This window comes from Homalodisca vitripennis, chromosome 2, assembly GCF_021130785.1.
Source record: "Homalodisca vitripennis isolate AUS2020 chromosome 2, UT_GWSS_2.1, whole genome shotgun sequence".
In the NCBI taxonomy this organism is placed as follows: Eukaryota; Metazoa; Arthropoda; class Insecta; order Hemiptera; family Cicadellidae; genus Homalodisca; species Homalodisca vitripennis.
The window spans coordinates 189357226-189371796 of NC_060208.1; the positions used below are offsets into that span (position 1 = coordinate 189357226).

Consider the following 14571-nt stretch of genomic DNA (forward strand, 5'->3'; position numbering starts at 1 on the left):
ATAACTTATAGATGAAATAACAGTGCCGATATACGCAAGTGGTAAAACAAGAACATACAATCAAGTAACTTCCATAGATAATTACTAAATAAAATTGTATAACTTATATAAATATAAACATAAATATATCCTTGTGAAAATTTTCTAGTTTGTCTGTACATAAGAGAAACTTTAATTTTTAATATTATAAGAAAATTGTAATAGTTATACATTAATTGGGTCAACACTAATACCATAAAAACTGCTTTAAACGATAACGAAGGAACAATAAAACGATAAAAGTAACAAGAATAAACTATATAGAATATTATAACCAAGAAACGAAGATAGTCTATGTAAGTCAATAATAACCAAAGTAAAAATGCTATATTAATATACATTGGATACATTAGCTCCAAAATAAGGTTTTAATTTAGGAGAACGATCTTTAACTACGGTAACTCTTATTAGTGCGATATTTTTATGCATGTAGTTAAATTGACGAGTCTGTCTGGATCTAGAAAGTGTTATCACCAGACGTTTGATAGCGTTTAGGTCCATGTCGTTGAGCAAGCACAATTCTTTGATCTACTTGATATCATTTTGCAGACTAACTAGATGTCGATACCATGGTACTTCTCTGGAAAGTTTCACATCGTCAGCAAACAAAATAACATTTCTTTTAAAATTCTTAAAAGTATCATTTAGAAATAAGCCAAAGAGAATAGTCCAAAATTAGACCATGCATGCAAAGAAGCGGATAACATCTAGTATTATTTAAAACGAAATTTACTTACTATTAGTACACAAATAATATTAAAAATCAGATGAGATGAGATGTAAATAAGTAATGAGATTAAAATAAAGATTAGAATTTTGATGATTAAAATATATCACTTCAATAGTTGTGTCGCACATACATTGATATAAATAATGTTTAAAATGGAAATATGTCAATTATATCAAAATAGATTTATATTACATTTATGGATGATAATTACTATAATAAATTAGGATAGAAAAATAATGAAAACATTGTAAGATTAATATTATAACTATGCCAGCTTTTATACATTTTTTCGGTTCTATTCATTTATCCTGAAACACACACACACGCAACATATAATTTATATTATCATGTATATAATATGTATATAATCATACCCAGTCTACTCTGCCATTCGCAATTCATATTCATTCTCTTTCTATTATTCTCTAGAGATAGAAATGTCGTTGTTCACCGGCAACGCCTTGCGACGTTATTCTGCCAGCAAAGTGTAATTTCAGTAACTGTTTCTGACTGACAATTGCGAAACGGTTGTCGGTCTGTCCATTGCACAACGTTCTTTGAACAACGTTTTCCAGTGGTTGTTGCGTATAGAATATTAAATAATACAATAAATTACTAAAACACGGAATTTGTTACTATCATGATGTATTCAGACTTTATCATTAAATCTCCTTAACAATGGTTTTATTATACGGCTGATTAATCGTTCATATAATGTTATCATTTAAAATTAATTATACAACTAAAAACTATTAATATGGATTTGCAGTACGTACTGTATTAGAATAATTAATTAATAAGAAATAAAACAAAAATTATTTCAGTTTTAAAAGGTATAAGTTTAAACAATGCACAATGTCGATGATGTCTTTACAATATTTTTAATAAAAATGAAAACCTACAAGATTTTATCAATACTCTAAATTCGTTTTACCCTACTATTAAATTTACATACGAAATCAAAAACAAAACAATGGTATCCCATTTTTAGACGTATTGGTGGTTAGAAATAAAACACAATTGGAATTCAATATCTACAGAAAACCAACTCATAATGATCCATTGATGATAAATTTAACCACCCGCCTGCACAAAAAAGAGCAATATTTAATTCAATGATATGCAGACATTTAAATTCCACTTTCAACAGAAAACTACAACAAGAAACTAAATTACACAAAACATATTGTTGTGTTCAATGGTTACACTACACAACTTATTGACAACATAATAAGAAAGGCATTGAAACGAAAAACTAAAGGATAAGACAACATTAAGGCCATCTCAGGACTCAGAACAAGAATTTATTTGCACTATATACAGCACTTTCTCGAACCAAATATGCAAAACTTAGAAAAACATACAAATAAAACTGTCACTCTCAGAACAAGCAATAAACTATCCCAAATTTTAGGAAAACCTAAAGACAAAATTTAAAATGATAATAAATCAAGAATTTATTAAATTAGATGCGATGACTGTGACAACATTTATATTTGACAAACAAAAAGAACAATAAAACACGATTTAAAGAGCATTTATCACAAAAAATATGGATGAGTTTTTAAATCTCCTGTAGCTAAGCACATATTTGCACCATATGGTATTTTAATATTACTAATATTGTAATACAATTAATAATGTAAATATTTATTTGTGAAGTCGCCTCGTGATGAAATGTTTGGTTTTGAAAGGCCTGTCCAAAATAAAACAGTATTGATTTATTAACATTTAGTACTATTTGCATTTTTTTAAATGCTCCAAGAGTATTCAATGCACACATATTAACTTTACACAGCTATAGATCACACATGAACATAGAAACAATTTATTTTGTGTAATAAACATAATTGAATAATTAATTTTGTCTACTAAATATAAATTACACTAGGACTTTATAAAACTGATGTACAGGCTGATATTATCGAGCTGTAGGTAGATTTCCGGCAATTAAGTAATAATGGTCACACAGCAAATCTTTTTGTTATAATCCCGTTGCCAGCAATGAAACGATTGATTCATTGTTTCATTGCCAAAATAACTAGGTTGTTTCTCGCAACACATTGTTGGGGACAACTGTTTGCTGAGCGGCATCACTTTCGTTTATCCCGTTACGTTAAATAACGCCCATCTCTATGCTATCACTCTCTTCTCTTCTCTTAGTCCATGAGAGGGTCTGGGGAATTCTTGTACAAATTTAGGTTATGTCTTGCTTAAGTGAAAGAAAGTAGTTTATTTTGTAATATTTGTGAATTAGTACTAATTGCTTAAGATTAACTCATATTGAGCATCGTAGATAATTTAATATTTTTGTTTAAGATTTTAACATGTGGCTTAACGAGGCCGATGAATTTTCTGAGATATTTAAAGGATTTTTTCCATTTTATTTATTACTTGCATTGCCCTTATTTATAATCATATCTCCCGTTAATCCGGTTGGAGCATCATATGAATTTCCAATCTCCCGCATGCAGCAATATGATTTACATGGAGTTCCTCATGGTAAATTGTGTTTTAAAAACAAATAGATAATGCTTAGGCCTAGGCTAGGTTAAGTTCATCGGTATGTGAACTGGGCTAACCTTAGAATTCGCAGTTGATTTTTCTCTAACTAGTAGGCTAATTTTGGGCGATTTACAGACTATTTTAATATAATGTGTAACATCTGTTTATTGTAAACTACTTTTATTTGGTATCATACTGTTAACAGTGAACTAGCCTATAGAATACTTTAAGGTACAAGCTTTAGATTAAGTGATATAAGTAGACCTTGTCTTTATATCCATATTAACAAACAAACATTGTTTAATTACAACCATCATTATATTCTACTGTTAATGATTAATTAGTATGAACAATTAACTTAAATCATCTGTACCAATGAAATTTTAAACAGTTTCAAAATATAAATATAGGGAGAGTACCATTGTGGATCAGGCTTTTTATATCGATATTGACAAATGATATTATTAAGCCATAACCAACATATACTGATTAATTAATTTCAGTATATCATCTGCATACATTTTAAAACACTTTTATATAATAAAAACATTTTACTTTTTAACCCTTAAAGCGCTAATTTAAATTACTGTCAAACGCTAAGACATAAAAAAGTAATTTTTTTAAAATTTCCCAATGCTAATTTTTGTTTTATATTCCTTGGTATTACCTTTATAAGAAAAAATAATGAACATGTAAATTACATTATTTTTGAGAATTTTATACGCACGAAAACATTTGAAATTTTGAATAAACTGCATTGCAGGATAATATACATAGGAACACTATTTGACAGATTACATTACATTTATACAGGTTATTTATAATGAGTAAACTGTAACTGAAGTTTCCGTATAATTAGTACATAAAATTAAATAAGTTCAGTATAAGATTTTGAAATGTAATAACATAAAATTCACACAAACTTATTTATACGATAGCCTACAAGGGAAATGAAACAAATATTGTACTTATAAACCTTATTTATTTAGAATAAATAAACTGGACTTGTATGGTGAAACTGGTATAAAGTACAAAACAAATAATTGAAAAAATATTACACATAATATACCAAAAATGCGCTCAAACTACATTGTTCGTAGTAAAATGATAAAAGTTGGATTAGCCATTATAACAAAACATTACACTAAATGTTAGTAAAAACAAACTAAAACACTATTAGAATAACAACGGACTGATTCAAAACACTTTGTTTAACAATATAACCAACATACGACCAACACACACGTAGTTAAACAGCTGAATGAAACGAACGCGTCTGTAGGCGTATGCCGCGTCACAGGCCATATAAAAAAATGGCAGCGATTGTTTTCAACCCTAGTAGATACCGTTACAACGTCCAAAAACGGTGACAAAGCGTTTTGTCTAGTCTCGACAGTCGAAAGGAACATTGACCTGCTCTCTTACGGAAGTTTTAACAAATCAGAAATCAGAAAGACTTTATTTGTTAATCAATCACACATTACAAAATGAATGAAGATCCACATGGAACGAATCCTGTGCGTGGCTCTGAGTTCCATTAAAAAAACTGTGCGCTTACTACATAATATATAAAAAGACAGAAAGAAAGATAAAAAAGAAACACATTACACTAAAGAACTAAATAAATTTAGAAATATATGTACAGTTTACAGTTTAACAACTAATTCTTCGCCATTTCAAAATTAAAGCTTTTGCGTTTGTAGACGTTATCCGCGTTTAAAGCATCGGTAGTTCCGCGTCTTTAGGCGTTAGCCGCGTTAGAAGGGTTAATAAGTGGTAATTCAAAATGATTGTCAACTTTGGAGAACTTAATGAAATTGCTTTAAAAGATGATAAAACGTGATTTCTTGGCTTAAAGATGTTAATGTGAAGTAGAAGAAGCCATTATGTGAACAACCATAAATATAAGCATATTTGGAAGGCATAGCCTATTTTGGGTTGAGTGAATGTGGTTTTGTGCATTTTACCGTCAACTATAATGACAACTTTTTAAACAAGGCAACTGGTACTAATACTCAAGACAGTCGATTATAAATATAAAAAGCTAATGGGCGATCACATGAACTGAGCTTGATTTTAGATATTATCTCGAGGGTTGTTTTTCTTTTTTGGCTAGAAGTGCCAACCACTGAAGCCCTCATTGAATGTCAGAGGCATTTCCGATTGACACTTTCCCAACCACAGATCACATACCAGACCATCTGACTTTCTAGAAAAACTCATCCAAAAACAGTGGCCTTCAGATAATACCAAAGTACCCAAAACGGTATAAGATTAATGAGATGTAAGTGACAAATAACAAAAATGTAGAACATTTAAAATGGAACTATTTTCCTGCAAGATCATAGAAAGTTATGATTAGGTGAATTTACACTATCTGTTTGTTTTGTCAAGTTGCGTTTCGTAGCTCACAGTATTAGCTGGGAGCCATTGGTGAAAAGATCTTAGATCTAAATTCACAAAAAACGACATTTATTTGGGTAAAAATCCTCCTATATCAGTATTATGGTTATTTTATATATCCAAATATGGCGCAACGTCATCAGGAACCAAAATGAGGTTGACTCGCAGCCACAAGAAGATCACATGATGCCCCATGTGGATTTACAATGAAATATTGCTCTACATGAGAAAGTAATTCCACTTTTGATTTTCTACAACTTTTTTCTTAGTCATTTCAATCCCATGAAACCTTGTATTGTTTTGTTCAAGAGTACAATAGCAATAGATGAATAATGCGAAACTCATATTTTGCCTCTCTGGCCATTAATTTCACATTTACAATAAAAAGATTCTGGTCCACAAATTAATTGTTCTTACATTTGTATCTTAGTCTTATTCATCCCATTAGCCGACAATCTCCCCACACTATCTTTTAAAATACTCCACTGTCGAGTAACCAGTGTTAGAGTCACTGTCGTGGCAATAATTCTGGTCATCTTATCAGGTTGGACATTGTTTAGTGCTCGATGTTAAAAACGTCTTGTATGGTGCATGTCAAATCGGGCTGCCGTTACCTGAATGTTGATGTGGTGGCAGTGCAATGGATTCTTTTCACTTATCAATCTTTATCAACCCAAAGAGCAGGTTTGGGATAAACATCAAGACGGCTGTCTGTATAACAGGTCTTAGTTTGAAGTGAATGCCAATGTAACAATTTCAAAATTATTTTCCTACAATGATTTCAAACAATTCAATTGCTATGAAGTTTAAATTTTTTCATAATATTTTACATTTCTTGTCTATTATTCATTATTGATAATGTCCAATTTTAAAGAATAAGAGGATTATGGTAATCTGGCATTGTTAAATATTAAAATAAAACAAACACAAAATTTCTAGGACTGAAGCCTGTAATCTTTAGATATATAATACTAAAACACAAGTTTAATAAACCCCTTTTTGTGGCAATCAATGGATCCGCCTAGTGAAGACCATTTTTTTCAGTAAGAGACTAGTTATCAGATTAGAGAACAAGCGTTGACTCTTTCATTTCTTAGTGCGAAAAACAAATGCATCGATTTGATTGAAATACCACTTGAAACATTAGAGAATTTCTAATGTAAGCTGCATTTTTTCTTCTTTTGTGGTTTTATAACGACCATGATAAAATTATCCATTGAAATACGACTTTGTTTTGCAAATTAGCTATTTTTTGTTTACTTAGCTTTAAAATGTAAATTGCGTTGTCTATATTCAATAATTTATGGTGTAACATTGTAATTTAATATTGTAGTGTTGCTTATTGATTAGTGATATAGAAAATACTAAAATTCTGTTTTTTAGTTTTATGCATCTTGTATTTTGAGTCATAACTTTTGTATTATTCTAATACAAAAGATTTTATATTTTTATAAAATACATAAAATATGCTAGTTAAATGATATCTAAGATTTAAAATTTTTCCAAAATTAGTTTAATTTTGAAGCTTGACACCACATCCCTTTCCTTCTTTTGTATTTTTGTCTAGATAAATAAACAGTAAAGAAGGAATAAGTTATTCATTAATAATTTATTTTGCCATTGTAAAATTCTATATTTTCTGAAAACAATTATATATATATTTTAATAGACTCTTACAAAACTGTTAAAAATTGCTTGCCAATTAGTTAAATAATCACAACAAGGAGGGTTAATTCTGTAAAAAGTGAAACGAGAAAACATATAGAGATGAACAGATTAATGTTAAAGTTAATAAAAAAACAGGTGTTTGTAAAAATAACACGCACTTTGAATCCTCCTGATGTGGTGACTTTGGGTATTTTTCATTTACTTTTTACATGTAAAACTAGTCATCTGTAGTTTTAAAAAGTGGATTGTCTGTGGTTAAGGTATATACAGGTAGTCTTGTTTATTATAGTCAAGCTTCAATGCATTATGGAAACCATGTATAAAATATTTTTTAAACATAAAGTCGTCCACCTTATGTAGATTTTCAGGATAAACAAGTAACCCATTGTAAACTTGAAGGTGCAGATAATGGTACAGGTTAATTATTATTTTGTACTTTAAGAATGACAATCAAAATTATATCCTCAAAGCTCAAACCATCTTTTCAATAACTTCTCATTGTTGGTTGGCTTTATTTCTTCAAGAAAAAAGAACATATACATTAACCAACGGTATTTATTTTAGCAGAGCAATGCCTGCTTCTATAGTCTGTTTTTCTTTTATCAGTTGTAAGTTTCAATTAGTATTACTTACAATACAATCAATGGTGATTTGTTAATTGTAAATTATTCCTGTTCTTCAGGTTGCCGTTCAGCTCCCGTCAACCTAGAAGCTCGGTCACTGAGCGGCTGGAGCACATCACGCCACTGCGTTGTCGCAAGGCTGCAGGACATATCTGCCGAGCATTTCAGAGAGATTCGATCGAAAGCGGGAGCTCTTCTGGTCGTTTTTACCGAAAGATATTGAAACATTACCACAATCTGAAAAACAGGTAAGATCAGGAATAAATGCCTGGGCATTAAACAACAGGAGGACAGCGATTGAAATAAATGTCAATTTAAGTGTTTGGTACTAAAGAATCTGGCGTTGATGTAGATACCATTTTTGATGCAAACCATTTTTAGATACGGACTCTGGTTCCTAAGACTTTAGGAACGTCTGAACTGATTAAAAATCAAATTAAAGATATTACTTTGATTTGAAATAAGCCAGGATAACTCAATGGACTGGAAATCGATACATTGATATTACATAACTTACATGATCATATTGAAGTATTGTAATATTATGTCTTTCCTTCAATGCTTAGTCAAATAAGGATAGTCAGTATAAAGGGTCCCTCCAAGTTCAACTATGAAGGGTAGACTACCCTGTATGCAGATATGATATGTGCTCTTGTGTGATTCTAAGAATTGCATAATGGCATAGAGCTTAAAATTGATCTAAATGTAAATTTCAATATTATAATGTATTTTCTGTTAATTTTCAGATTCTGATGGATTTGGAGAAAGTAATGCTGTCTCAAGAGGTGTTTATTCCAGTTTACTTTGCCACTTGGACTCCAGAACTACAGGACATTGTGGATGATGTTGCTAACAGTATGGTGACTGATGAGAAGGCCGGCACAGCAGCACAAGGTACAGTATGGGTAGAAGCTATTAAAAACGGCAGTAAAAGTAACTAACTCTAACATTAGTTGTGAGTTAACTCTTTATATATACCCACCCTTTCTATGTTTTATATTCTAGGTTACATTGCAAAAGGTGTCTAGGTATGTGCCCTATGCTTGTATCAAGAAGAGCCAGGCCAAACTTTACTTTTTTACAGCCACCCACATATAACTTTGGACTAAAACACTTGATTGAAAAAATTTCTTTAGTAAAAAATACACTTGAAACTAATTATGAACCTAGTTTATTGTGCATGCATTAAACAAATTTTATATTAGTGATGTGTTATAGTTTTCAACTACAGGTATTACAGTGTATAACTTCAAAAATTCACTTAGATGCAATTTTTCATGATTTTGTTATAATTCGTAAACAAACAACCTATACACGCATTTACATAAAAAACTCTTTAATACAAAATTAAAACATTTAGGCCTATCAAAAACAAGAATATGATAACACATTTTGGGCATTGTACATTGAAAAACAGATTTTTTGGTAGTTTTAAAACATTTTGTAAAATTTTGATTCATTCAACATTTTTTCAGTACTTTGGTATTATCCAAAAGCCACTATGTTGGGAAGAATTTTTCTTACAGTAAAGAAATCAAATTATTACAAAGAGCAGACTTTATTTGAATTACTCTGAAATTTACATGTCATTAAGATGATCGGTTATGATTTTCTGCCTCCCAAAAGGAAGTAATGTTGCTGAGAAGGAGGCCACTCTATCCCCATATACTATTTTTTACAAAGTGGGTAAAAACCTACTCTCTAGAAATATAAAAAGTTAACGAGTTTGACGATCTGGAACGATCCAGATCAATACATAATGATTCTATCAATCAGCTGTGATAAGTACATGAGTATACAGCTGGCCGGACGGATGCTGTAACTTAGCGATTCACACCAACCTCACTCCAACCTTTATTATAGTGTGACCTAATTATTTTGGATGTAAACCAAATGTTTTTTAAAACACTATAATTTTCTTATCAGGATAATTCTATGTAAATTTAGTAAACCTCAAGGAAGTATGACATCCTATACAAAATGGTTCTTGTCCTTCTGATTAACATTTTAGAAGACAACAATGGTGAAGTTTTGAGTTAAAAGTCAGTTCTAAAATTATGTTCATATTTTCTCCTAGTCTTCTGAATTCTTGTGGTTTGAATTACTGTGATGTTTCAGCGCTGCTCAACTCAGTCTCGGCTAATGGCTACCAGATTGTTATCAACACCAATAAAGCAGTGCCAAAGACGGATGTCCATATTGCTTCAATACAGGTAAGATTCTCTTTGTTTTACTTATATATATATATTGTATATAAAAGGTTAACTTTGCAGTAGACAATCTACTGCTGATCACATTTATTTACTGGAGAGAGTACATGAGTAAATAAACTAACTATGAAACTTACCTTAGGTCTTAATGTTACTTAGGGGTATCCTTTCTTATTTTTTTTAATAAATGTAGTAATTTACAGCAGAGTACGTACTTGCCTTCCGTCAATAATTCAGAATTTTTTGCATTATGTTTTCTCTTAGTGGTATATATTATGAAGGATTTATTCCTTCATCTTCAAACCAAACAGATAGATTAATTGCTTCGTCAATTTATGATATATATAAATAAAATACAAAGTTTAAAATTATAATACACAGAAAGTGAAAACAGTATGAGTCAAACGTGATCTTTTGTTAATAAACATGTAAACAATGGAGCAACTAGACAGCCAGTTATATAACCACCAAGTAGTAATGTTGTCCTAGATTTTCTTGCTTTTCTTTTGATTGATTTGTGAAGTATTTTGTCTGTAAACAAATCTAGCCACCCACCCCAACAAAAAAGAGTTAGTTTTAATTCAATGATTTACAGACTTTTAAATACACCACACTCTATCAACAACTACAACAAAGAATTAAACTACATAAAAGATATAGCTTTTTTTAATGGTTACACCACACAACTTATTGGCAGCATACTTCACAAATCAATCAAAAGAAAAAGCAAGAAAGTCTAGAACAACAGTACTACCTCTTCAAGACAACAAACAAGTATTCATTTGTACAACATACAGTAATATTTCAAATCAATTACAGAAAACTTTTAAAAAGCATACAAACAAATCTATCACTTACAAAGCAAACAATAAATTATCACAAATATTAGGAAATCCCAAACACAAAAACACATTCGAAAACAAATCAGGAATTTATGAAATTAAATACAACTGTGATCAATTGTACATTGACCAAGCAAAGAGGAGCATCAAGACACAATTCAAAGAACACTTTTTACATATAAAATATGGAATAACTGAAAAGTCTGCTATTGCAAATCACTTTATTGAATCTGGACACATCATATCTAATACAATTTTACGACTATTGAAAGAAGTTACTAACACAAATACACTTAAATGCTTAGGAAACATTGTACATTAATAAACATCAATAATGAAAACATACCTATTCGAAATTCAATTTTACTCTCATCTCAATTTAGTAGAAAATTAAAATGTAATTTTTTAAAAATATTTTATACTGGTTAATTATATTTCCAAATCCTGTACTGTATGTTATTTTAATATCTATCTATTTAGAAAAATGTAAATATTTATCCAGTTGTGAAGTTGCCTGATAATGGTGAATCATTGATTCCGAAAGGCCTTGCAATAATAAAATTAATACTGGAAAATTTGTATTCATCTACCAGTGATATTAAATTAAACATTAATAGTTATTCCATCACTAGACATCTAGGTATAAGAAACTAAAAATTACCATTCTTTATATAGTTAACCCTTTGAACCCCAGGCGACGAAATATCGTCGCTGAGAAGATATGCGAAGATCCCCGCGGCGACGATGTATCGTCGCCAATGAAGTTGCGAGAATCCCCGGGCGACGTAATATCGTCGCCATGGTATATGCGTTCAATACATATTTATTTGAAATCGTAAAATACTTATTTTATGAGTATTAATACATATTTATATGTATTTTATTAAAATACAAAATCGTAAGTACCAACAATTTTGACTATTTATTTATTTAGGTAATATCAGTGATTTTACCGAATAAAAAATGCAGTAACTTCAGGCCTATATCTTTGCTTTCATGTTTTTCTAAAGTATACGAAAAGATTATGAAGCAAAGATTGGTTAAGTTTTTAGAAAACAACAATTTCTTTAGCATGAATCAATTTGGTTTCAGGGAAGGGATGAATACTGAAAGTGCTGTGTCAAATTTTATAACTGATATCTATAATGGAATCAATGAAAACAAATGTGTCAGTGGGTTGTTTTTAGATATAAGAAAGGCTTTCGACACTGTTGATCATGGTATTCTGTTAGACAAATTGTATAAAAGTGGAATAAGGGGTGTTAGTCTTAAATGGTTTAGGAGTTATTTACTAGAAAGAAAACAGTGTGTTAAAATAAATTCGTACATCAGTGAAATGGGTATAATAAAGCAAGGGGTTCCTCAGGGCTCTATTCTGGGAGCAACCCTTTTCATAATTTATATAAATGATCTATGTAATGCCAGATTTCAAGGAAAAGTTACATCATTTGCCGATGACACTGCCCTTTGCTATGTTGGTAGAAGTTGGGATCTGGTTCAATCGTTAATGCAAAACGATCTTAAGGCAATTCAATGGTGGTTTACCAATAATAATATGCTATTAAGTGCAGAGAAAACCAAGTACGTAAATTTTAATGTAAAGAAGAACATTATTTTTATATTAATCTGGAATATAAGTGTGCTAACTGTCTTATTTACCAGGGAGTTTGTGGGACGGGTAAATGTGCTGTTGTGGAAAGAGCGGAATACATTAAGTATTTAGGAATTAATCTTGACGAAAGAATAAACTGGAAAATTCATATCAATAAATTAAAAAACAATTTAAACAATATTTTGAGATACTTTTATTTTTTACGAGAAATGTGTAATGAAACATTGTTACGAATGTTATATTTTGCTTTGGTCCAAAGTAGATTAGAATATGGAATAGTTTTTTGGGGAGGGACATATTTTTCAAACATTAAGCCATTATACATTCTGCAAAAACATTTCATAAGATTAATATCCTTTAAAAATAGAACTGAGTTTTCACGTCCTCTTTTTGAACATTTAAAAATACTTCCATTACAGTACTTGTTTGTCTACAATGTAATGAAACTTTTCTATAAAAATAATGGTAGCATGCCTCGAGATAATAATACATACAAGCATAGACTTAGGAATAGGAGTGCATTTTTTGTCCCAAAACCTTGTACAACCTTTTTTACGAAATCCTATATTTTCGTTGCCCCTAGGATTTATAATAAATTACCGGAGAGTATTAAAACTTCTAAAAATGTAAATATATTCGTAAAAAGACTTAAAAATTGGCTATTTAGTATAAAAGAGATTAAAACACTGCTAGAGATTCCTGGATGAGTAAATTAAAGTTGTAGTAGCAAAAATTGCAGCAGGGTATTGTTATTTAATTGTTCGATTTCTTATATTTCAATATTCGTAGTAGCTGTATTAATATTATTTTATTGTTATATGTATATATGTATGTATGTGTGTATGTATGTTTATATGGATATGTGTGTGAATGTATATTTTACAAGGAGTTATTTTATTTTACATTATATGGCACAATTTAACCATATTAAATAGATGCGTGTTTTGTTTTGATTGTTTATGAGTGAGAAGTTGAATTTTATGTTTTTGTAATTCTGAAGCTGGATAAACCATTTGTAAAAATACATTGATGGAACCTCCAAACAGGCTTAGCCTTGGAGGCCCTATTATTTCCTCATATATATTAATATCATATTTTTATTTTGTTTTAAAAACTATAAATTAAACTGGCGTTTAATTGAATTTAAGTTTATTTTTAAGTAGGACTTATGTAGCCTAAAAAACCTGGCAACAAGACATTTGAGTTTTAGTTTTAGTTTTGAATTTTTCTATGTAAAAATGAATAACTTGTAAATGTTTATTTTATTTTGAGGAAATAAATATATTCTATTCTATTCTATTCTATTCTATTCTATTTTTGTGTTGTACGCCTAGAGGTTTTTACAAGTCGCATACTTTTATATAAAAATTCAAAAAAAGTTTATTTTTAGAGATATCAATATAATTTTTTTTGTACATACACAAAACTAAATTTAGAAAAATAAAATGTGGGTGCCCATGGTAAAAATATTTCTTATTTTTTAATTAAAAAATCTTAAAATCAATTTTTTTGCCTAAAAATCTATATACATATATTTTAAAATTATTTTAATGCTGTTAAACATTTTTTTATACTTCAGACTAATCTTTTTCTGTGTATACAATTTCATTCTGGACATTTTGGTGTGTAATACAAGACAATAGCATAAAAAATAGCAAAAGTATTAATTTTTTACAAACTTTCTGTAAGGATGCAAAACAGCTGTTTCTGCTCCGGGGATTCTCGGTAGTTCTTAGGTCAAATGATTTTGGTACGTTTTTTCCACCATCAATATTTTGGTCTGGGGTTCAAAGGGTTAAACATATTAGTTGGCAATAATTCAATATATATTTATGTGTCTGACAGTTTGGTTTAAGTGTGTCAGCTAAGAAAAATAAGATCTGAGAAAAAATATCTATATTTTATAGAAGCAAACATGAATTAGGAACTAAATTTGTTT

The 14571-nt window shown here is 29.8% G+C and overlaps 1 protein-coding gene across 1 annotated transcript in view; it reads left to right on the plus strand.

Moving 5' to 3' along the window:
• The first annotated feature begins 2930 nt into the window (after positions 1–2930).
• The window catches only part of LOC124355195 (nicalin-1-like), a 33737-nt gene continuing 22096 nt past the window's right edge, over positions 2931–14571 (plus strand). The window contains 5 exon segments of the mRNA XM_046806202.1: positions 2931–3271; positions 8028–8173; positions 8175–8216; positions 8715–8862; positions 10087–10181. Of these exon segments, the coding sequence (XP_046662158.1) occupies positions 3097–3271; positions 8028–8173; positions 8175–8216; positions 8715–8862; positions 10087–10181 (606 nt within the window). The 5' untranslated portion in view covers positions 2931–3096.